Genomic DNA, 25047 nt, shown 5'->3' with positions numbered 1-25047 from the left:
GGTGTGCGGAGCGGGGCGGGCGCGGCGCCTGCGCGGGGCCGCACACGTGGGCGCGCCGGCGCCGAGCGCAGCCATGGGCAAGAGCCGGGCGCGGCGGTTCCGCAGGGCGCCCCGAGCCCCCGCCGGCCCCGCGCAGGAGCTCCGCGGCGAGCGCGGCCCCGAGGAGGAGGCGGCGGCGGAGCTGCTGGAGAAGGTGCGGGCGGCGGGCGCGGCGGGAGCCCCGCTCCGGACCGGGGCGGCGGCGGGGGCCGCGGGGCCGGGGGTGTGGGGGGCGAGGCCTCGGCCGCCCCCGCGGCGGAGCCGGGCCGGTGCCCGGGCGCGGTCCCGCCCCGGCGGGAAGGAGCCGAGCGGCCGCGCGGGGCCGCCCCGCCCCTCCCGCCGCCGCCGCCGCGTCGCTCCCCGGCGTCACGGCCGGGCGGGGCGGGAGCGGCACCGGCACCGCCCGCGCTCCCGGGCGCGCCGCTGCCGCGGGGCGGGGGAGCTCCGTGCCCCTCGTCCCTGCGGCGGCTGTCGCGGAGTTCTTGCGGGCTTGCGTTCGGTCTCCCCGGCCGGAGACTTCTACAGGTGGCCAGAGCCGAGAGTCCAAGAGCCACGTGTAGGGAATAACGGATAGAAAATGCTGAAAAAGACTGGCGTTGGCCGCTTGTAGCCCACAGTTCTGCCTTAAGTATTGTAGATGAAAACTGATGTGAATCTCCTTCTGCAGGTGTCACTTTAGAAACAGAAGCGAAAATCTTTTTTTCTTTAAGTAAATCCCCTTTATTCATTTTACCCAATCTAATTAATTGAACAGATCACTGATTAGTTATTCTTCTGGACTAAAGTCTTTAGGAGAGAGAGGGGAAGAGAGAGTAAATAAAGGCACAGGTGAGGATGAGCTGAGACACCCCTTTCACTGGAGGCAAGATCCGATGTTACCACTCTTCTGTTCTGCTCTTTAGTAGATGTTTATCTTCTAAGTTTGAAACGAACTCTGTGGCCTTCCAGGATATGCACTTCTACTGTGTTATTTTTGCAATTCTTGTATCTAAAACTCTGTTACAGCACAAGTCAACATTATCTTGGGGAATGTAGGAATAGTTGTTTCCTGCTCTTAGGCAGATGCTTTTCATTTAAAGGCTATAATTTTTATGGTGTTTTTATGTTTCTTCAGCTTTTCTTTATGGTGGTATAAATTATGTCTGTTATAGTTCATCGATGGTATTTCCCATTCCCCCTCCCCTTTTCAGTCCTTTTTTCAATGCATGGTAATTGAGGTCTCACCAGTGCCAGCTAGTGTCAAATCTGTGTCTGGACTATGGCTGTCTTGTCAAATATCCAAAATAGCATTTATCTAGTCACAAAGTTAACACACATAATGCAGGCAAGGATTTATAAGCTTTCGTGGAAGTTAAAAGCTCCTGCTTCCATTCAGGAGCAGTGAAACGGGATCCATCTTTTCACTTAGTCAAACCTCTCAGCTCCCTTTTCCCCTCTCTGTGATGTGCCCTGTCTGTGTCTCTGCAGCTGCAGGATCCAAGTGCTGAGGTGAGGGAGTATGCCTGCGCCAGTATTTCCAAGCTGTTGCAGCAGAAGCACGTCATCCCAGCCTTTGTGCAGAGGGACGTGGTGCGCTGTTTGGGGCCCTTGCTGATGGATCACAGTTTAGCTGTTCGGGAAACAGCTGCAGGTGCTCTCCGGTAAGCGATTGGTACTGCACAGGTACAATGAGGGGTTCCTGGCACAGGGGGAAATGATGGGGTTCTGCTGGTGACAGCTATGAGCTTGAGTGCCAGCCTCTCTTGCTTTTATTTTGGTCTGAGGAACTATACCACATCATGGTTTGTCTGTGAGAGGGAAGCTTTTCTAGCTCTATGACACTTTAATGTCAGGAGCAGGCTTTGTGCTAGGAATGTATGGTGTTATGAGGAAATAGAGAGAAGTTGAGTGCCGTTCTTGTGGCATTTTGTGCCGTGATGCTTTAGTACAGATAAGCTTTCCAATTATGCTTATGAATAAATGAAGATCATATTTTTTTTCCTAATGCCAAAGTTATTGTGTTAGTGAGGTAGAAGACCTTTGCTATTGTTTAAGCAAATTGAGTTTAAAACAAAAAGTACCATAACCTTTAGAGAATATCAAAGGCCTGGGGTTTTTGAAACATTCTTAGAAAGTATTGTATCTCATCCAAAGCATTAATTTTTTTGTTTTCCCCAGAAATCTGAGTGCTTGTGGAGGATTTGATGTCTGTGATGACATGGTGACAAACGACATTATGACACCTCTGGTTGCACTTCTGAAAGAGGTGTGTTTCTTTTTATTTTGATTTTAAACCTGATTTAGGCATTGAATTGTCCCATATACAAAAACAGTTCTACTTTTGTAGCTATTATTACAATAAGATACTTGAAAGAACTTCTAAAAGAATGTTTCAATAGGTTTAGTGATACAGAAGTTATTCCAGATATTTCTAACCACTACCTTCTGGCTCCTGGCCAGCTAACTTGTGTCCATGGTGCGGTTTCCTGCCTAGGATGATTTTTGAGTGAAAGGTCTGGAGATTTCGGGTCTGTAATGTCAATTAAGACAAGTTTATTTTGTCAGCGAGAATCCAGGTCCTTCATTTATGTTGCAGCATTATTCTAGTGAGATTTTTCTGGTGAGCAGTTTTGTGTAAATGAATGTTTGGATGTACAGCTGGGTTGTTACTGTAGAATAACCTGTACTGAATTTGTATTCTTTGTTTGGTCCAGGTGTTGCACTGCAGTTTGGAAATTGCATTGGTTTCTCTTACCTGATGTCTTTGTATGAGCAACACCATCATTTTCTGTATGTTTCCTCCCCATTTTAAAATATGAGTAATAGCATTACCATAAAGCACAGTAAGGTATTAGCTGAGTTAATCTTTGTGGTTAGAAACAATTGTTGACAACTGCACGTATACTATTGGCAAGAAATAGCACGTCACGTTCTAAACTTCCCAAGTATTTTTTTTTTAAAATAGAAAGTGCTTCTAAAGGCTAACTGCGAAGCAAGTACTGTAAGAGTCTTTCTACAAGAGAAAACTTATCAATAATTCAAGTTTTTATAAAGTAAGGAAACTACTCAGGTGTTCTGGTAATAAACACTTTGTGAGAGGATCTCTCCACTCAATACTGAGTTTTGCTTCTCTTTGTGGCTTGATTGTTTCCCAACCCTGGTTCTTGTGTTTGGTTGTAGTGCAGCACTGGACTGGATGCTAATCTGCTCTCTCCAAAGAAATGCAGAGGGATCAACAAAAATTATATTGAAGACATAGCCAATGAGGCTATTAATTTGCTGTGGAATATATGGTAAGTACTGTGTAAAGACTGGTGTTTTAATGAAATTAAATTGTCCTAAAAAAGAGCCTGGTGATTGAGGCAGAAAAGAAATGACTGTCCTGGCATGGGAAGATGCATTCATTTGCTGATTCTGATTATGTTGCTCCTACATGTAGCTTGATTTAATAATGATGAGCCCTCATGTCATCTGAAATAAAAGTTTATCTTCTAGTATAGATTACTTTTTTTGAGTGAAGGATTCTAAAAGTAGACAAAGTTGGTCATTAGTTTTAGGAGAGTACAAGTTCTTTTTCTACTGGTTCTTCATCCTCAGTTCTGATCCTATTTTGTGAAAACGTTCTGTCATATTTTGTTGTACAGTTTGGGTTGTGGTTTCTTGCATGAATTTTCTATAGATCCATATCATGTTTCAAGAAATGGAGAAAATGAAATTGTGATCTGTGCTCTAGGAATATGAGGAGTTTTTATACTACTTCTTCCCTCTGCAGGTCATCCCAAAAATTAATATTAACTGTTTGGGGCAACTATCTCTTAGTTACTGAGACACTGATAAAAATTTACTTCTTATGTGAGAAAATAATGTAAGTTGTTCTATTAGTAGCTTACATTGGAAGCACCAGGTGAAGGAAGAGAAATGGCAACGCTATTAATACAGAAATTACTATAAACTTTGAAGTGATACAAATCTGTTCCAAAAGTTCTTCTTGCACTTTGCATTGTTTCTCTTAATATTTTCTCACACTATGCACTTTGCATACTGGATTTTGCTTAGTGCTGTACAGTGCCTCAGTGGAACTGTCTCTGTGCCTGTCTGTGTGATATGGCTGCTGGCTTGAGGCCTTATTTCTAAACTAGGATATTTTTTTTTTTTTTGGATTGGAATCTGGAACAGTAGATAAACTCCTTGTTCAGCATCTTGCACAAAATTCATGACCCTTTGTACCTCTGACTCAACAATGTTGTGTGTTCATTTTTTTTTTTTGCTTTTTAGTCAGTGCTTGAGAACAGGAAGTATGATCATTAAGAGTGATGTAAATCACTTCTGTATTTTGACCTTTTTGGCAATAAAAGTGAACTGCTCATTTCATTGCTAAGTTTGATACTGATAAAATTAGGGCTGGCATTGATGCTGAGACATAATATTTTCAAAATTAAATTTTGGAAGACCCTTGTAGCTAGTTAGTTCCTGTGCTTTTTTCAGTTTGAATTAGTCTTGTATCATAAATATATCAATTTAAAAGAGAGAGTAGCTGTGAGAATTTCAATGAACACAAATCCCACTGTTAGGTAATGAAGGTAAATGCATTTCTGAATGGTAAGAGCAGTCATTTTGTGGGGTGAGTGAGTACTGATGTGAGAGGCAGCAGCCTGCTCTGCTGGCAGTGGGTTTGTGGGTGAAATCTCCAGTGGCTGCAGGAAGCCGTGGGCTGGCTTGCAGCCCACAGCTCTGAGCTGCCTTCCACACTCCAGCAGGAGCCTGTAGTTAGGCTCCCAAATAAACTCCAAACACTGTGTGAGGAAGCAGCTGGCACAAAACAGCTTTCCTCAGAAGTGTCCAGGTTTTTGCAGCTTCTCTTTCAGCATCTTGTGTAGAGTTGATCATAACCTCAGTAATGAAGGATAGCTCTTTGACTAGTGCATAATTCTGAGCTATCTTTTAGAAATGTGAGTAATAGCAAGTAAGGGGTGCTTAAGATGTTGCTACAGTGTTTTTTTTTCCTCTGGAATAATGTTTGGCTGCTCTTTTCCATACATTAGTGAATGCAACAATACTGCCCTATACATATTCAATAAAGAAGGATGTCTGGAGGCTGTGTTACATTACATGAAGAAATTTGCCACAAATGTGGATCTTGCTATTTCAGTAGGTAAGTGGTAAAAAGAGAAGATAAGGGTTTAAAGATACTTTATTATTATTATTATTATAATTATTATATGAATGTAACACTGACGTTACATTCATTGCATAATGGACCCACTTTAGCATCGCTTAACTTTGCACTGAGTATAAGATTTTAAATTCATCTTTGAACAGCACATAATAAAGAAGTTGACATCTGTTGTGTTTGTTTTCAGTCCGATAGAGAATGGCTTATTTGTGGTTACATGGGAAGAAAAATTTTGTGGGAAGAAGGCTTTAGAAGGGAGGCTGTGTTTTTCATTTTGTTTTCATGTTTTGGTAATGGAGGGTTTGATTTGTTGAACAAAGGAGATAGTCCTTCTAAAAAAACCTCAAACGGTACCAATCACTTTCAATTTGATTTTATCAGTATTACTGTTATTATAGTTTCATAATGGTCATACAAGTGTGTGTGCTTCCAGCATTTTTTTATGTTGTCTATTGTCAGTATACAATAGATAAATTTAATTTTGAGCAGCTGAAATTAATACAGCCGATTCCATGGCTGATGTGGTGTTATCCTCACATGTTTTATGTATGGGTTTGCCACAGAATGTCTTTTAATCCAAAACACAACTTGTGAAGGACGGTGTCAGACCATTGCAACATGATGCTGCATGAAATTTTTTTTCCAATGTCAGCATTTCATTACTCCAGCTTTCAGGAGGATATTGCTTTCTCATTAGCAGAGCAAAAGCTTCTACTGGGTTTGTTAATTATGTTTGCTCTTGTTGTTTGCTGCAGCAAACTGCTTGCAGGCAGTGACGGAAGATAATCCAGATCTTCTTTCTTCATTTAATGCTTCTGCACAACAAATACTGGAAACAGTGATGTTGTGTCCAGAGAGCACCATGAAGCACATCCTTCTGAGAACACTGATAGCAGGTACAGTGCTCAGGGGGGTTCCTGCTTTGAGATGGGGAGCATGGCAGGTAAAGGAGGCTGGGAAGGACAGGAGGCCTAGTCTTTGCTGTGGTCTGGGTATCTGATTGTCAAGGCCTGTACACCTGGTTTGTGAGGTTATATCTGCCTTTTGGAACTGCAAGTAGATATTTGCAACTAGTTTTAAAACTGGCCAAAATGACTGATTCTGAATTCAGTGCCTGCTCCTTGTGATAGCCCACTTCTACTGCTCATCTAGTTTTTAAGAGTTAAATGAGTCAATAATAAGTCGTACGGGAGTTGTTTTGATCTTACTAGCTGTAGTTTTATTTCAGATTCTCTGCCTTGAATTCTTCTTGTTACCTCAAATGCTTAACCATGATGATTTTTGATACTGGAGTGTAATAAATTAATTTTGAGATTCCTTAGAAAATGATTCTTGCATGTGGACTTGTTATCTCAGGTACAGAGTGACACCAAGGTTAATCCACATAAATATTCTGTAAATACTTATGTGATGAAATTAACTTGAGCTTAAGATGTGGATATAACAATTATTACAGATGAGTGTATGAAATGTTATACAAAAAAAAATAGGAATCTGTGGAGAAAAGACTTGATGTTTATAGTGAACATAAGAACTGAGTATTTTAAGTAGTGGAGGCCTTACAAAATGGCTATTACAGAGCTGAGAATTGAGCATTTTAATAATTGCATAATTTGATTACCTCATATTTAGGCACTATCTGGAATATAAAGGATACCATTCCACCAGGCAGTCTGGGAAGCACGGTTAATGCAATCCTGAAGATATTTTCAGAATCATTGGCAATAGATGCTGGTGAAACAATTATTCATATGAATGAAGCTGAAAAAACCAGGTTAAAACTTGCTGTGGAAGCAGAAACTGAAGAAAACATGAGTGATACTACAGAAAACTGTGTTTTGAGTGAAGATGATAACATGGAGGAAATACCAAAAGGAATACTCAGAAGAGAAAATGACGTTTCAGATTTGCTTCCAGTAAGTGTGGCTGACCAGCTTTTGGACAGCTTTAGTGCAAGTGGCTTTCCTTGAGAATAAAATTTTCTCTGGAATGTCCAGCAAAAAAATGATAGATAACACTGCTTGGGTTTGTGTTTTGGGTTTGTTTTTTTTTTTTTCAAATTTGGGTGTAGAATGAGAAGAGGAAATGGCTGGATTTTATTTTTAACTGACAGCTTGGGTAATTTTAAATGGCACTTAAATGTTGTTTTCCAAAATCAAATTTGGTTCATGTTTTTATTTTTTTAGTCTGATAAGTGGGAACTGAAAGAAGTGACAGCTTTACTGACAGCTCAGCAGACTGCTCTGGAAATCATTGTTAATATGTGCTGCAGTGAAGGTTTGTAGGAATCTCATTCATTGCAAGTGTTGTGTTTTGTTTCTGAATAAGTCATGTTTAGTTTGCTGTTTGGTCATCAGGGTTTTTAAGGGCAAACGCCCGTGGGCATATTGTCTCTGATATCCTCATCTGGGAGCAAAGTAGGTTGTCATTTCTATTGCTAATTTAAATGTTTTTTCTTCAGTTAAGTGACTTATGCTGCTTAATTTTTTTTTTTTTTTTTTTGCATGATACTGCATGTGCCACCATTTAATAACAAACAAGCACTCACACCTAAGAGATATCTCCTAAACTGTTACAGCAAAACCTTTGTTTAGTTACAGTGTGGTCTGACTGTTCTTTTGATGCAAGATGTGTATGAATCTGATTGCAGCATGGGGACATCAATTTTTTTGACACAGATAAATCCTTCGTTTTAGTTTTGATACTGCAAGTGTTACAAAATTAGGAGTGAGGACAGCTTTTACATGGAACTGTGGCAACAATGTAGATCTTGATTTCCAGAGCTCTGCCTTTATGAGCTTGAGGAGGAGAAAGAGAGGTTGTTATTTGGAGGGGAGTAGGATGTAGATATTCTGTATCTTTTATGACCTCTGAAAACTGGGTTCTGATAGTTTTTCTTCTAATCTTCAGGAAAACAAATGAGAGATTGTCAAATTCTCTTTTAAAAAGACAAACAAACAAAACGAATCCCCTAAACCCTCCAAAACCTGAAAACTTTGACTGCTATTGTAGTTTTAGCCTGATGTAAGAGTAATTGTGTAGAAAGTAACTGAGTAAAACTTTTGGGTTCTAATAAAATCTACACTAATACCCAGTCATTCCCAATGGTGACTTTTTTTTCTCTCACAGCGCTAGGAAGTTCTGCACCTAGTGTATGAAGCTCCTTTCATAACTGCCTTTCTCATCTAATGAGCTGTAATTCATAAGCTTTCCCCTTTAATTGGAAAATCTCTTGTGGATAAGCTGCATATTCTGCCATTCACTCAGTGTAATGTAGGATTGATTGTGTTGTGTTTCACTGCAGTACTTTACCCATTCACGGGCAGACAGTTTCTAGAAATTAAGAGGAATCCAGAGGCAGCTGTTCATTTAATTTTCAAATTATTTGAGGACTAAAATAGCTTTATCCATTATGCTGAGTTCATAAAAGCACTCAGCTTGCAACAGAACTAAGAGAAATAACCAGGCTGGCAAGGGATTTGTTTTACTGAGCACTGGCCAGTGTCTGGAAGAAGCAGAGTGCTCCCCTTTGATGGGCACCTGGGCAAGAAGCCAAGAGAGTCCAGCACTGTTGTCCAGTCTGTAGTTCTTGGGTTGCCAGTGCTAGGTAAGATGGGAGTGCTGCTGGAAATGCCTCTGTGTTTCTCATTACAAGAAACCTGACCATGGTTATGGGCCAGTGCTCTAGATCCCAGTTCCCGTTCTGCACTGGTCACTCGCTGTCAACTTATCACAGCTGCTGTCTTTGGTATTGATGAATTGCATTGTCAGCTTGTGTTGTTATTAATTAGTTTTCAAGGGATATTTTTTTCTTGCTTTATTATCTAAAGATGCAAAAGGAATTTTTTAGAAGAGGCAAGAGGCTGAAAGGGGAATGTCTGCTTTGTTTTCATGTTTCTTGCTACCATGGTTTGGTAAAGCATGAAATACAACCATTTTCTCCTGCAAAGGCTATTAACACCAGCACGTTATGGCTGTAGAATTAATTGGCTATTACCATAAGATGCCTGTGTGGTCAAGTTGCCACACTTTGAGTTAATTTACATCAGTTAAACCATAACTGTCACCTCCAAATAAATTCTTAAACTTGCACAGTACAAGTGAAATGCATTCATTTGGATCTTTCTTGCTGTATTTTTAGTGAATTTAACTTTTGCCGTGGAAGTGAATGGCTGTTTCTGTAGTAATACAGGACATACATCTCATGAGAATCTGTGTTGTCAAACAAAATTACTTGGGAGTGAATATGATTTTTTTTTGTCACAATAGTTAAATATCCTGACCTATGTACACAGAGCTTTCGTCTGTTGGGAAGGAGGATCAGTCCAACCTGTAGACTTAGGACTTGGGTAAACACTAGTTAAAATGTAACCAGATTTAAAGAAACTTCAGCTAAATGAGTGTGAACTCCACGGATGTAGATATGAGTTCAAATATAAATGAGAATGATTTTAGTTTGTGCTCGTCAGCCCGAGTCCCCCTTGAGCTGTGGACAGATCATTCACCCAATAGCCTGTTGGTGATAGGACTTTGACTCCTCTCACCGTGTCTGCCCTTAAAGATCTGCCACTAGAATAAGTCATGTAAGTATGGCCTAGTTCAGGTCTAAGATTATAAACCTAGTTTAATTTATGTGAAATGTGTTGCCTGAAATGACTGTCAGAGATGATTTCGCTTTCTTTGCTGTCATCATTTCGTTTCAACTGACCTTGCTGTGGAGACAGTAATATTTTCATCCAGCCCAGTTACTGTGCAGGCAGAGGACATCTGTCTGTGGCTTTAGTATTGCCAGAGGAAAAAATTCCCTTAAACTGACTGCAATTAGTAGACAAGTTGAGTTAAACCAGTGTATTTGCATGCTTGAATCAACCTCAGAAAGTGAAGTGGTACAATCCAAGCTAAAATCCTAGTAAATCTTTAGTCTTTCTTCTATACCTTTTTTTGATATTTTTAAACAACACATTGTTAATATCAGCGATTAACATGCCCATGTATGAAGAACCTCTCTCATAAGTATATTTGTGCCTCAGTGAATATAAAGTATTTTTTAATAAAATATTTAGAACTGTGGCTTAATGGCACTTGGCTTGTGTGAAGTTTGTTAGAGCCCAAGAGCTTGAATACTCCTCCACCAAGAAGTTTGGAGGAGTCAATTTCATTTGGGAAGCAGAATATCTGTTGCGTGAGGGCTGTTGCATTTACAAGTATATCTTGTGTTCTCAGATCCCTCTGATGACGAGTGGGAAGAACTCTCCAGCAGTGATGAGAGTGACTTGTTCATGGAAAACTCATACAACGAGGGGAGTGGGCTGCTGCTGTCACCCCTGTGCCTCTCTGATGAGGTTAACTCAGCATTTCTGAACAATCTCATTCCAAAGAAGGTATTGTCTTCTCTATTATTTCCAACACATGGTACAATCTTTCCCCTGTTCCTACTTTGTACTCCAGGTTAGGCAAACAAATTATCCCAATCCACCTGGAGGGAGTATTTTTTTAAATGAGATTGGCCTCACTTTTTTGGCCTTGAGGTGGTGCATCATTGCATGACCTAAATAATTTCCTCATGTAAGTGAGAATAGAAGGGTCATGTGTTTCAGAAATCTGGTAGGACTTTCAAATTCTTTTTTTTCCCAGAATACAAAGATTGTTATTCCTTGATTTGGACATGGAAAAAGAATACCCGAAAAGAAAAGAAACTTGGCTGAAGCGTGACAGCCAGATTTCTGTATTAGCTAAATGAGGTGGAAGTAACAGTAATGAATGGCAACAGTCAGCACTGAAAAAGTTCAAGTTCCTCTCTCCCTGTTTTATACAAAGTCTCTGAAATACAGTGTTTGGCACTGACAGGGCATTAGATGTTTTCGTTTCAGAGTTGTTTTGCTTATTTTTATTTGGGATTGTTATTTGAATCAGTTACTGTGCTAGTTCAGCAGCATTGTAGAATTCTGAGCTAAGACATCAAGGTGCGAGGTGAAAACTTTGAAGGCTTTTTGTACTTAACAGTCAGAGTTTCATGGCAAGGTCTTCCAGACTTGCAGCCATCTGAAAATCCTGTAGCAGAATCTAAAAGAAGAAAGAGCTAAATAAGAAAGAACAACAGAGACCTAGAAAATCACCAGTTGTTAGTACAGTTGAACACTTCAAATATGCTATGCAAAACCCAGTGTATAATTGCACCATTTAAGTGACAGAGGAAAAATCTGGCATTTTTTAGCAGGTGAGATATTTGCTCTCTGGAAAACTTTGACATATGTAGTTTGAAGCATCAGTTTGACTTTAGGGTAAAATTTCAGTCTTCCCTCTGAACCCACTATAACAATAAGAAAAAAAGGAAAAAAGGGCTTTATTGCTAAAAACTTTCTTTAAAACCTTTCTTTTTCCCCTCCTCAGATTCTTGAAAAAACTGCTTTTCCGAACAGTGTTGCTCTAGACATCTGTATGCACAATCCGTCTTGGAAACCATTAATTAAAAAGTAGGCATTTCATTGTCTCTTACTGTTTTTCATGTATATTCAGTTGCTTTAGGGCTCTTAGAAGGATTGTCCATCTTTGGGCTGCTCTTAAGATCTGGAAACTGACAGATCTGATATATGATTTTGAATAAAGAGATGCAAATGTTTTTGTGAACTGTGTACTGGATCACAGCCATATTAAATTCAAGATTCCTCTTTATATTTCAACAGGTGTTCTCAAAAATACCTGCTCAGGGTGTTTTTTGTTTGTTTCAGACTGAATACAGTGCAGTGTAGAGCTTTAACATGTCTTCAGAGCATTTTGTTGGTGTCAGATGTGGATTCTCTTGGGGGAGCTTCAGCACTTCAGTCCCTTGCACAGCATCTCTCCCAGCTGATCTTTTCTAAATCAGGTAAGATGTTTCCTAAAGAGGACTTGCTGACCCCCTTTGCTGATCATCTAGATAGAAGGTAGCCCTGGGTGTTAAGTTCCAATGCTGTTTATTACTAATTTTTAATCCTCTGGTCCTTCAAAATAAGGATACTGAATGTTGGCAATGTACTGATGTAACAGTGTATCCTGTTAAGATGTGTTTATCCAAACTGCACCTTGAGCAAATCTGCTCATAATGCAAGAATCTGCTTCATGTTTGTGTCTACTTAGAAAGTCTCTTAGTGGATTAACACTGCCTTGCTGGGAGACCAGAATAGTTTGCTTGATCATATTTGTGGTAATAACAGTTTTTCAGCAATCAGACAAGCATGAAGAAGATGGGACACTTTCTTTTTAAATGTCCTAACTAGCCTAAGGAGATGTGAAAACAAAACATGTCTAGCACAGACTTTCACATAATTTTTTTTCTAGTAATCTTACCAAATAATGGCAAAAGTGGTTGGTGCAAAAATCTCAAGAATGTCCATGCAATAGGAAAGAGAGCAGCCACCTTTTCCACAGGATGTGCTTTATGCTTATGATGGCTTAGCTTTATTGGAATTATATTTGTAGTAAGAAAGTGTGTAAAGTTGTTATGACTAAATCCTAAAGCTGCTCAGCTTCCTGTTGTGGTTGTGTTTCAATTTCAACAGAGAAGGTAATAAATTTAATTCTTCTAAAAATAGTATTTTAAAATATATTATACATATACATACATATATATATATATATATATATATATGAGATATATATTAAATCTGTATTTAGACATTGGAATGGGCTGCCCAGGGAAGCTGTGGAGTCACCATCCCTGGAGATATTTAAAGAAAGAGTGGATGTGGCACTCAGTGCCAGGGCCTGGTTGACATGGTGGTGATTGGTCACAGATTGGACTGAGATACATCCTGGTAAACACTGGAATGTCTTCACTTTAGTTCTTCCAGGGTGCATTATTGCATCAACATACTGTGAAGGTTTCCCCACATGTCTGCTAGCACAGTGTTACTGGATCATCTGTACAGCAGGTAGCATTTCCAGCTGCTTTCTGTGATCCTATACATGAGAACAGCATCATTTCCATAATCCTGTTGGATCAGTTGTGCTATGGTCTCTTCATTACTGACATGAGAGAAGCTGAACCAAGATTTCAAAAAAACGGAAAAAAGATTTAAGAAAACCCCACCTGTTTCCAAACTGAGGATGTGGGTCCCTGACAGGCTGTTTCCTTTAGACTATTCTGATAATCTTTGTTTTAAGGTCAGTGGTGATGGGTTTTCAAAAAATAAGAGATATTCTTAGAGCCTGGAAAAGCTGCCAATTCTCCAAACTGTCAGAAAACATTTTCCTTAAGACAGTTTTGTTGAAGTCTGGCATATGTGTGGCTTTGTCATTTCTCATCTCTTAGAAGCTCGAGAAGCTCAGTTTCCTTTCCTTCCTTCAAGTGTCTTCATTTGTAACCACAGATGTAGCTTAAGTAGTGCTCTGCTGTGGTGTATTAAGTGACACTGCATTTATGCTTGAAGATGCATCTGCCTGCAAAACACGCTTTTTTCTCAATGTCTTTAAAGACATGTGATCAATCTGTGGGAACATTATTTACTGAGAGTGCGGTGTGTGGAAAACTAAAATGCAGAAATGAAAATACCTATGAAAACATAAGCAAGGAAGTTCACATAAAATAGGTCTCATGCTTGAAGAGAGGACTTCCAAGATTTGGGGTCTGCATGTTATGCTTTGTAATAGCAAGTTCTCAGATGAAGCTGGAGAAGGTTCTATCTGAAGATAGCTAAGGATGCTAAAATTAATTTAGTGGCACAGGCATGTTTTTTAATGTTTACATGCTGTGTAATGAAAACTGCCAGAGAGAGCTGATAGCATACCAACATGCGGTTAGAAGGAATTCTGTGGTTTACAGGGTAGAAAAGAGGCATAAAGATCTGATTGTTTACATGAGAAGGGAGGAGAAGCACGTAAATCAAGAAGTTCTGCATCTGGAGTGGTCCAGAAAATAAACACATTAGAAGAAAATGAAAAACCTCAAGAAATGCAGAACATTGATTGAAGGTGATGGCTGCTACCGATGAGTTTGTAATTTAAACAAGAATAATGCAGTGTTTGAGTCATACATTCCTGAAATGTTATTAAACCACCGGAAAACATGCTCTTTATATGAATTGGAAAGAGTCCAGTGTTCTGGGTGCCTGAAAAGCTTGCTAAAGAAGGCAGAAGAAAGGAGGTAAAGTATGCAGTCAGCTTCTGTAGTTTTCTCAGTTCCTGTGTTATGGCCTCCATGTGATAGCAGTTTTCAGCTGCTCTCCTGGTGACAGTGGCTGGCACTGTCTGTTAGGTCATACAAGTGTCTCAACCAGGGAAAAGGAGGCCCAGCTGTGTTCTAACCTCCAGATGCAGTCAATGCTGAATTCAAACAAATCACTATGGTTACAACCTACAGAGACCAGTCTCTGAAAATCTAGCTTTTCCTGTTGTGGTAGTACCTGGAGGAACAATTAGGGATTTAGGAATTTGTATTTCTTTGCTTCCTGTGTCCCACATATTGCTGTTTAACTTCTGGCTCTGGGTTCTACTCTTTGACAGAACTCCCTACGGACACAGAATTCCTGGAAGCAGTAACCAGTGCTTTGAGGGCTCTCCTACAAACAATGGCATCAAAGAACATCTCCCAGGTAAAAGCTTTCAAACTCAAATGCTCTGGTGGGTTCAAATTCCTGTGAGATTGGGCTGGAAAGTTTTTGAAACAAAACAATATAAATTTAGTTCAAAATTTCAGCAGCTGTGAACACTGGAAGAACAGATTTAATAGCGTTAACTGTGTTTTTCACGGACCTTACAGGAATATTTTTTTAATATATATCTCCTCCTCAATGTGTAAATAGATGATAGGTATTTCAAAACTAGAATAGCAATAAGCCACAGATGTCTTTAGAAGATAGTTATAATGACAAATAGAAAATTAGAAAATTAGCAGCTAGAAATGTGGATTCTTATTTCCTGATGTCACCTAGTTGAAGCTGATGGTCCTTGAATCTTGGTTGGATATAAATCAGTGAGTTGAATACAGGAATAAAGCATAATGGTTTGTTATACAAGACACAATAGTAGATAGTCTGCTAGTCCTTTCTGGCCTTAAACTGAAAACTGAGCTTCTGTACTGTAAGTTGTAATGAGTTGGAAGCAGCTATTGAGCTAGATAAATTTGTGAAAATCTCAACTTTTCCTTCGACTTCATGTCAGCCTTGGTTATGTCCTGGAAGAAACAAGTTGAAAGGGAATTGAAGTTTCTTGGTAATTGCATTTTCAGAATTCATATAGTTTTCATAATCTAGGACTCTGTTTTTCTGTGAAGAATTTGCCTGTGTTCTGTAAAAGTATGGTGTCTAAATATCATATTTCAAAATTTCTGTGGAAATGTAACTGTCTGTCTTTCTTCTTTCCCTCCTTTCCCCTTGCTGACCAGTGTATGACTCCTGAGCAGCTATTGGCTTTGTGTGAGGCTGGTATTCAAAGCAGCAATGCCAGTGTTAGAGTGAACGTGGTGAGCATCCTTGGAATTTCTGGCAGTGTCCTGGCAAAAGAACAAGATACAGCTGAAACACTGAAGGTGAAAAAGCAAACTTTGCAAGCTTAAAAGAATTTTGATTTTTCTTTCAATTTTCTTTAGCACTGCTGGAAAAATCAATTCTTCTTTCTTATTACAGATGATTGGAAAATTTCTTCTTGAGGTTGCTATGAAGGAATCTTCTCTTGTGGTAGCAGGGGAGGCCTTGGATGCACTTTTTGATGTATTTGCAGATGGTAAAGAAGCAGAAGAGGCAGCGTTACAGATCAAGTTGCTTCCAACACTGAAGGAATTTCAGCCAGTGTTCAGAATGAGGGTAGGCATCAGCTCAGGGCAGCCAGCTCAGGGTCTCAGCACACAATGGGGGTTAAAGGTTGAGTTCTGGGCTCCTAGAAGAGATAAACTCGTTTTTTCTGTCACCTTATAAATTAATTGATTTTCTGATACTCCACTTTAGAGGAAAGCAAATACACTTAACCTTAAAATTCATGGAAGTGTCAAGGTAACAGTGCAGCACCTTGCATTGCAAAATCTGCATTACACCATCAGTGTTACTGATGTCCAAACCCCACTGTATTGTTCTGAAACAATTGTACAAAATATCCTGCAGATGTCTCTGGATCTGGGAGAAAAGTCCTTTCTGAAGTTACAATGACATCTTTGGTTTTTAACTTCTGGTTGCAGTTGGATGTTTTTGTTCCATTCTTCGTTAATTAAAACAGTTCATGTATCCTGTATTTTCAAGAATAACAAGGCTGGCAATCTAAACTGTAATTTTAGGTACATCCTAGACTTAAAGAGAGAATGATCCTCCACGTGTTGTTTCTTTGGTCAGATGCAGCCTGAGGAGAGACTTTCATTGTCTAAAAGCTAAGCACTGTACACACAAAATACATACCTGATGGTGCTTCAGTTGTTAGGTTAAATGTGCAAGGTTCTCCATATAAAAAGCCACAGAAACAAGTGTATGTCTCAGATTTTTTGATGAAATAATGTGCCATTAGTCTAGTTTTAGGCAGCAATGTATTATAGTAAATTGACTTGCAGAAATAATTGCTAAGCGTCACATGTGCACATGAGAGCCCCTTGGAGTTCTCACTCCAAGCCACGGGTAGCATATCTTGATAGAACACCTATCTACAGGATTACAGGTGATCTAATAGGAGAAACTTCTCCATTAGTAAACAATGTATTCTTTTGGTTTTACAGATGCGAAAAGAAGGCAAAGGACAATATAGTACTGATCAACTGTGTGTTCTTGACAATGTGAAGATGAATTTGAGAAGATTCATTGCATATCAGGAGACACTAGGGAAAACCCCAACTTGAAACATCGAGGAACTTCTAAGGTTTTCTTTGTTAAGAAATGTTTTCAAAAAATATAACTGTTTTGAACTTCCAAACGTTACTGAGCAGAGCAGTTTTGCTTTGATGCTAGTGCTACATTTAATGACAGTATCTTTATACTTTTGGCCTGATGCAATGTGAAAGACGTATCAGCGTCAAAAACCCTGTAGCATACCCTGAGATTGCTGGAGTGGTAAGAGGTGCTCATTAGATCCTGAGGTCTGTACATAGCACCACTGTCATTGCCTGGATATCTTCATGTACCCTGGCTGAAAATGACGCTTGTGCGAAAAAGTAATTCTGAAAATATTCCTGGTCATGTGACAGATTGGAAAACAAATCAAAAGCTAAAGATCTATTTCAGGGAATTGAGCAGTGGGAGAATATTAATTTTTTTTGAATATTCAGATATTTGCTCTTACCTGTTCCTACAATTGCACAGGCACCTATGGCAGACCTCCCAAAAGAAGTGTGTGACAAATGTGTAGATTCCTGTCAGCACTTGGATCTGTTATTTCATGAGGTTCATGAGGAGAAAATTTTCAGATGCATTTATGATAAATTCAGTATGATAGCCTTTTGCCCTGAAAATCAGTATGAGCACATCCTACACTTAGACACAACTCCCTGTCTCTTTTCTTTTTGATTTCTGAAAATTAAGTCTCCTATTTTAGTCTTCCTTTTAATTCTACATCAGGATGAGTTTGAATTCAGGAAAGTAGTAAACCTAACGAAGTATTTTTTATAATGAGGTATTACCTGAAGTAAATTTATATTTGCTTAAAATACCTTTTGCGAATATTTGTGCTGGAGATTTTTAAGCTGTAAAATACAGAAAATATTTTTTAAAAATACCATTGATTCATGAAAATTGTATGTGAACTTCATATATCAAAAGCTTTGGTTTTGTTTGTGTATGAGTGAGGTCCTCTCATGCACATTTTCAAGAAAAAGCCCTGCAACTAAGCACAAAAGCGTTTCGTTTTGCTGGGTTTATTTTTTGAAGCAGGAGGTTTTTTCCTCCTCTCTCTCAGTGTGCTGCCTTAGCTCAGGCATCCAGGTTTTGGCAAATTTTTTCCCATGTTAAAAGCATGGAACTTTAAAAGACTAAATTTGCTCGGTTTTTTAGATTTCAGTCTCTTAAGATTGGAAAGTAGACTTGAGAACTGACTGGTAACTTGCAAATGACTGACTTTCTGAAATCCTGACAAGGCATTTTGTCAAATGCGAGGGGAAGCAAAAGATGAGTTAAAGCGTCTGTGCTGCCTGGAAGTGCTGTTACTGCTGTTACTTTACAGGAGTCAAGTGAAATGTGTGATGTGATGCCTGTGAGTCGAAGGAATGAGAGGGTGGGATTGGGAGGGCTCCTGGGGCATTGAGGCTGGACTAGAGAAAACCAGGAGAGGTCAAGAGGGTGGAGGGTTGAGAGCTTATCCAGAGATTTGGCAGGGCAGGCAGTGAAGAGGTCTGGAGTGTAACAGCTGAGGGAAGGTGGATTATGGCATAATACCTACAGTGTGTGGGTTTTAATCCTGGTGTTAGTTATACTTGCTGTACACTGAGGATAGCATACTGTTAGCCTGATGAAAGGCATTAGTATCCGTTTGGAGCACTTAAAGGACTTCCATGTGGAAAGTTCTGCTCTCGTTTTCTGGATGTGACATTGAATTGCAGGATGTTCTAGACTGGAAGAGATCTCTGGAGGTCTCTTAGTCTAGTCCTCTGATCAAAGCAGGGCTGAGATGGGAGACAGGTTGTGCTAGGCCTTGAGCATCTCCCAGACTGGAAATTCTACAACTCTGGACAGCCTTTTCCAGAGCTTGACTGCTCTCACTGGAAATGTGTTTTTTTCCCTTTTCCCCTTGTGCCTTGTAGGACTTTCCCCTGCTGCAAAATGTGCCTCTTGTCCTTTGACAGCACATCACCAAGAAGAGCCTGGCTCCATCTCCTAACCCCCACTTGGTAGCTGAAAACAGCAATTGTATTTCCCTCTTCTCCAGGCTAAATAAACCCAGCTCCCTCAGCTGTTCCTTGTACGCCCTCTCACCCTCCAGTCATCTTAGTGGCCTTCTCCTTGACCTGCTCTACTGTGTCTTGTACTGAGAGCCCAAAACTGGACACACTACACCAGATGTGATCTCCTAGGGTGCTGAATAGAGGGAAGTAATTGGTTTTCTTGTCCTGCTGCCCATGCTCCTGCCAGTGCAGCCTGTTATTTGTGAACTGTTGTCACTGCAAGGGTGCACTGTTGACTTAGACTTACTGTCCACCAGGACCCTTTGGTCCTTCTCTCCAAAGCTGTTCTTCGGTCATTCAGTCAAGAGCACTGTCCCAAATGTAGGACTTTGCATTTTACAAGTGTAGCAGCCAGAATCTGTTTCCTGGGGACTGTTAGAAAACCAAAGTATGTTATTTTTTGGTTTGAGTTTTTCTTTTAGGCTGATAATGACGAGAAACATTTCATCTACAAATACAAATCTGAAAGTTGCAGATAATATACAGAAGATAGGACATCCACTAGAAACATGGTTTTCTTAATATAATCAGTTAGACCCTGTTCTTTTTTCCTTCAAGTGAAAAAGCAGACTGACATTTAGATCTTAAACTATTCTGGCAATAGGAGTGCACAGATAATTTTTTTTGCTATGCACTGATCAGCTGAATGTCTTGAAAAAATATTTTCATAATGAGATTGGTGCATAGTGTAAACCATATCACTTAAAGAAGAGTATTAATGCGTCTGCGGAAGACAAGGCAAGTTATGAGTGATTTAAAGAAGTCAAATCAGGGACTAAAACCAGATGAGATATATTGGCACAAAAGAGTCCAGCTACAAGACTGGGGCTACAAAAGTTGTTCTGACACAACAAAGGAAAATTAAGGCAGCTGCGGAAGTGATGATAACATGCAAATTAGATGTTTTGGGGCTCTTTGAACACTGGTTTATTTAATCAGTCTAGGGTAAGCTTCAGACAAAGACAAGATCCTTTACAGCCTACAAAGGGAAAAACGGATCTTCATACTTTGAGGGTGGCAGAAATTGGACTGATATAGACAATGAGTAGTATAAGTAAATAGATACTAAATAGATGTAAGTGATCTTCATCAGTTAATCTAATCACACAGATAAGACTGGTATCAAAACAGGTATCTGAATTGAGTTGCTTATTCTGGTCCCTAAGGCATCGTCTGTCTGCTTCAGTTAAAAACCGCAGTCCTTGGAAAGTATGGATTGCTGCTCTACTTGTGTCTCTGTCCACGCTGAGCACAACAGACTGCTCTGACTGAGCTGTAATACCAAAATAGGTGCTGAATTTACCTTGGTCTGTGGTATCAAGTAAAGAGTGTAAAGGAGGCTGTAGGTCCTCTGCCCTGTTCAGGAGCAGCAGGACCACTGGCTTTTCTGCTGCCTTGGTCTCTGCAGCTTGCAGAATGTCGAATTCCCAGCTGTGGAAATAAGAAATTATCACTTGTGTGGTTTTATTCTTGCTCTCTATGAAAAGAAACAAGTGGCAAAATTTAAATGTGCAGTTGTTGTTTTTACATTGTGCCTTGACATTCAGAAGCAGAAGATGGCTGTATATCACAGTCAAGTCAATAGTTTAACTTTTTGGGGGCTATGGTGCGTGTTGAAGGTAATTTTTTGCACAGTATAGGCTTTTTTTTTTTTTTTTTAAGATTGTCTTCTTAGGGGAACAAGAATAACTTCAACCAATAACACTTGGCTTGGTTTGATGTTTGTATTTTGAGAGACAAATACAAAAAAAAAATGAGAGCACAGTAAAATTACAAAGTGAGAACCCTGTTGGAGAACAAATGAATTTGAAATAAGTTTGTAGTTTAAGTATTATAAAAAAAAATTCATATCTTGTGGAATATTAATATAAAACAACCAACCCAAAATGCCTGTAAACTCAAGTTCTGTTTCCTTAGTGAGGGATTTTCAATAAAAAACCTTCCCAAGAATTGGATAGAAACGTCAAGCCTTACATTTACTGTTGCAAATTCTAATTCAGGCAATGGTAGTGCTAATTGAAAATAATGTAATTGTTCCTTTCTGGCACAAGTGACTTGAGCAAACAATCTATATATAGTTTGTTCTGGACAAGCTGTTAAAATATATGACTATAAGATAATTGGCAAAATCTGAGGTCTGACAGCAGATTAAGGAGCTTGAAGTTTTTCCACCAGGGCTGACACTTGGGTGTTTGAAGAAGCTTTTACTTGAGTAGTGAGGTGTGGTGTTTTTTTTTTTTTTTTTTTTTTTTTTGTCTATTCAGATAATTCAAAACTGTTCATTTTTTGTACCTTCTGGGAAGAAAATAAAGGGATATAAGTCAATTCACTTCGATTTAATTTTGTTTCTGTACATTTTTTGTAAGTTTCTTGTCTCTGTGAGAGGCATTTTGTCAAACATACAGACATAATTCAGTGACCACATAAAGCGTAGTTTGAGATTCGCATGCACAAGGATATAGGAAGATACTTTTTTCTTTTGAATCTTTTGGTGTTTCTACACCACCTGTATTGTCTTGGCTATATTTGCTTGAGACTAAGGTTGTTAATGAGGAATCCTGTAAATTAATATAACAAAACTTGTTGGCATTTACGTGCTGAGTGTAAACTAAATTGCAGATTTTTGGGGGAATTAGCTTTATTAAAAAAGAAAAGGAAACAAATTGGTTATTTTCCTGTTACTGTAACCTTTGTAAGGGTAAAGTATTTTATTTGACTTACACTTTGTTACATTTTTTAAAAAGTTTATTAATTGAAACTTTTTTATTTGAAGTTTTGCTATTCAGGGAACATCATTTAGACTCTTCTTGTTACCTTTTCCTGCTACACTTTTAATTCTCAGAATAACTGAAGAATGTGGGGTTTGGAAAATAGGTTATTCATAGTGGTTATTCCCCAATTCCAAGACATGTTCAAGTCCCACCACGTTCTATTTGGCCTTCAGTAGTAATTTTAGGAACAGGTCCTAATTTTCAAAGCATTAAGTTTGTCAATTCAACCCCCAAATTCCACCCTCCTGCTGTGGTTGATTTTCTCTTGGGCAATGCAGATCAGACATGCTGTGACACAGCAGAGTGCTGAGGACAGTATGTTCTTCTCTGGGATAGTGAGGAGAAAGAAGCCAGAACTTCAGTCTTTGGTTGTCACCAGGAAATGGTGCTAAGTCTTCTTTACAAACTGTTCACTTCATGGAATGCTTGAAACTGGGATGTGACTTTTTAATTCTAAACCCTCCACCTCCAGCTTCCTAAAGAGAAATCATCTCCCATGCAATTCTGAAAGTGGGGGAAGCACCAGGCCCTTCGTGCAAAATGCTGGAAACTTTGTAGCTGATATTAAAGATGTTTTAAGACTGTCGTATGAAAACACTAAAAATAAAACCGAGTCTGACAAGAACTGGTACTACTCCGTGTTGCTGTTTGGGGTATTGTGTACGTGATGTGTTTTTCCATCTATAAAAAAGGCTGCACCTAAGCTCCCTTTGCCTCTCCTGTGGTGGGAAATGAAAGGCAAGAAGACCCTGAACTACCCATACGCGTCCTCCCAAGAGTTATAGGGGGAGGGAAGCGGCAGCTGTCAGTGTGCGGACAGGGTGACGCTGGCCCGGCTCTGTCCGCACCTCTCCCTGTGCCGGAGCCGCAGCCCGGCGCGCTGGCAGCGGCGGGGCCGGAGCCTCGGGCGCCCGCGGGGCCGAAACGAGCGCTGGGCTCCGGGAGCGCGGCTGTTGCCCCGTGGGGCGCGAGGCAGCCGGCGGCTGTGCCGAGACAGGAGCCGCCGGCCCCGGGCCCCGCTCCGCGCCCCGGCCCGTCCCGTCCCGTCCCGGAGGCAGCGCGGGGGTGCCGGGGGAGCGGCCGGGGCGCCGCCGCCCCCCGCGCTGCGCGCGGCCCGCGTGCCGGCGGCTCTCCCGGCCCGGCCCCGCCTCGCCGCGCTCGCCAGGAGGGGCGGGGGCTGTGGAGCGACGGCGGCAGCAGCGAGCAGGCAGGCGCGGAGCTGCCCTTCCATAGGAGCCGCCATTAGCGCTGGGACCCGCTGACAGGGTCTCGGCGGCGGCGGCCGGCGCGGCGCGGGGAGCGGATCAGCCGGGGTGGGTCCCCGTTTGATGGATCCCCGGATAGCCTGGTTCCAGCCAGAGCAGCTCGGCCCCTCGAACCGCCTGTGGATGCAGATCTGGGAGACCACGCAGGGGGTCCGCAACCTCTACTTCCAGCAGCAGCAGCAGCAGGAGCAGCAGCAGCAGCAGCAACAGCAGCAGCAGCAGCAGCAGCAGCAGAGCGCCCCCGCCGCGGCCGGCCCGGCCTCCCCGCCCGGCATGTACCGCGCCCCCCGCGCCGACCCCCCGCCCGACTTCCTGCCGCTCGAGAGCGCCAACAACCCGCACGGCCGCGGGCACCGCCAGGCCTCGCCGCCCCCGGGGGCCGCCGCCTGGGCCCGGCCCGCGCGGGGGGCGCCGCCCGCCGCCGCCGCCGCCGCCAGCAACAAGAGGAAGCGCGACAACAAGGCCAGCACCTTCGGGCTCAACTACAGCCTGCTGCTGGGCCGCGCCCCCGCCCCGGCCGACGAGCCGGCCGCCCGCGCCCAGCCCGGCCTGGCCGAGCCGCTCTACACCGGCACCCCCTGGAAGAAAAGGAACTACAGCCAGGGAGTCGTGGGGTGAGCGTCCGCGGGGCGGGCGAGGGGGGCGCCGGGCCCGGCCGCGCTCGGCCTCCGGAGGAGGAGGAGGCGGGGGCCGAGGTCCTTCCCCGCCCCGGGGCCGCACGCCGGGGCCGGGCAGCGGCCGCCGAGGGGCCGCTGGGCCGCGGCACCCGGGGCGCGGCGCGGGCCCGGCGGGTGGCGCAGGGAACCTGGCCGGGTCCGCGGGGTCGGGCAGGGGCGGCGGGCGGTGGGTGCCGGGCCGGCGCTGACCGGCTCTGGTGACAGCTACGCCCCGCCGGTGCTCGAGCGGCCTGTGCGGGGCAGCCCCTGCGCCCGCCGGGGCGGCGGCTCCGCGGGGCCGGGGCCCCACGCGTGCGGCGGCGGTGCCCGTGTGCATGCTGATGGGGCGGGCACGCCTATCCGCAGGGACCGGAGCCCCGCCGGCCCTCCGCTGCCACCGCCCGTGCTCACCGTCCGTGCACGTGTTACGCGCCGTCCGCCGGTGCCGCCGGGCTTCTCGGACACGGCGTTCCGCTGTCAGCGCCGCTTCGCGCTGTGCCCGGTGTTGTCGCTGCTGTAGCGCCGGGTGCTGCTCACGCACGTGCGGCGGGGCCGGGCACAGACACAGGGCAGGGGACAGACACAGGGCATGCACAGGACCGGGAGCAGACACAGAGCTGGGGCGGGCACAGGGCGGGGGGCAGACACAGAGCTGGGGACAGACGCGGGCACAGGGCCGGGGCAGGCACACGGCAGACACAGGGCCGGCACGCCTGCCCTCCGCAGGGCTGTCAAGCTCACCTCGAGCGCTTTGTGCTGCTTGCGGAACAAATGTGTGGTAGGGACTAGAACTTAAAAAAAACCAATAATCATCAGCTGGTGTCAAAAGAAAGCACACAGACTAGGTAATTTCCTGAGGAGTGTGTTTTCTGACACCTGACAGAGAAGGTATGTATGCAGGCAGGCACCTGCTCTTAGAAATAAACTTCTGTGCGTGTATACTGTGCAGTGCGTTTTAGTGTGGGGTTATTCATGGTTGTCATGCATCTCTGACTATGGAATGTGTGTGCTGATCTGAATATTTTGTCATTAGTGTTTTTGTGTTAGCTTAGGTCTCAGCAGTTGGCATTGCATGAGCCCACGGAGATGGAGGGCAGGCAATCACCTATCTTCTGTTTACCTGAAAACTGGTTTGAGACCTCCCCTTTTTTTGAACACAGTGATGGCTTTTGATATGGGCGATGCCCTGGATAAAGGCCATTTGGTAACTTCTGTGGATTTTTTTTTTTTTTTTTTTGTAAAGTTTGCGCTTTTCAAAACATAACCTTTGCCTTGAACCCTCCAGGGTCTAGATGACGGAGGTGTAGGGTAAAAGTTGAAGGCCTGGCAGAACTCATTT

General features: G+C 42.5%; 2 protein-coding genes across 3 annotated transcripts in view; both read left to right on the top strand.

The window, feature by feature from the left end:
- The first annotated feature begins 73 nt into the window (after nucleotides 1-73).
- HEATR3 (HEAT repeat containing 3) lies at nucleotides 74-22406 on the top strand. 2 transcript variants are annotated; one of them, XM_040075068.2, is made up of 15 exons: nucleotides 74-193; nucleotides 1507-1679; nucleotides 2197-2284; nucleotides 3199-3311; nucleotides 5061-5170; nucleotides 5947-6087; nucleotides 6824-7107; nucleotides 7378-7468; nucleotides 10415-10572; nucleotides 11582-11664; nucleotides 11920-12056; nucleotides 14672-14760; nucleotides 15552-15695; nucleotides 15793-15969; nucleotides 16863-22406. In XM_040075068.2, exons 1-15 carry the CDS (start codon nucleotides 74-76, stop codon nucleotides 16980-16982), a joined length of 2028 nt encoding a protein of 675 aa, XP_039931002.1. In that variant the 3' UTR covers nucleotides 16983-22406. The 2 variants fall into 2 exon arrangements, with proteins under 2 accessions (XP_039931002.1, XP_039931004.1); XM_040075070.2 differs by lacking the exon at nucleotides 74-193 and adding an exon at nucleotides 2733-2808 and having other exon boundaries at nucleotides 1643-1679.
- Nucleotides 22407-23022: 616 nt separating this feature from the next.
- TENT4B (terminal nucleotidyltransferase 4B) overlaps nucleotides 23023-25047 on the top strand; it is a 39122-nt gene continuing 37097 nt past the window's right edge. The window contains exon 1 of the mRNA XM_040075486.2: nucleotides 23023-23666. Coding sequence (XP_039931420.1) covers nucleotides 23116-23666 — 551 coding nt within the window. The 5' untranslated portion in view covers nucleotides 23023-23115. The remainder of the gene's footprint in view (nucleotides 23667-25047) is intronic.

Source organism: Hirundo rustica, chromosome 11, assembly GCF_015227805.2.
Source record: "Hirundo rustica isolate bHirRus1 chromosome 11, bHirRus1.pri.v3, whole genome shotgun sequence".
NCBI lineage: Eukaryota > Metazoa > Chordata > Aves > Passeriformes > Hirundinidae > Hirundo > Hirundo rustica.
Note: the sequence above shows the minus strand (reverse complement) of the source record. Positions and strands in the feature narration are given on the sequence as shown.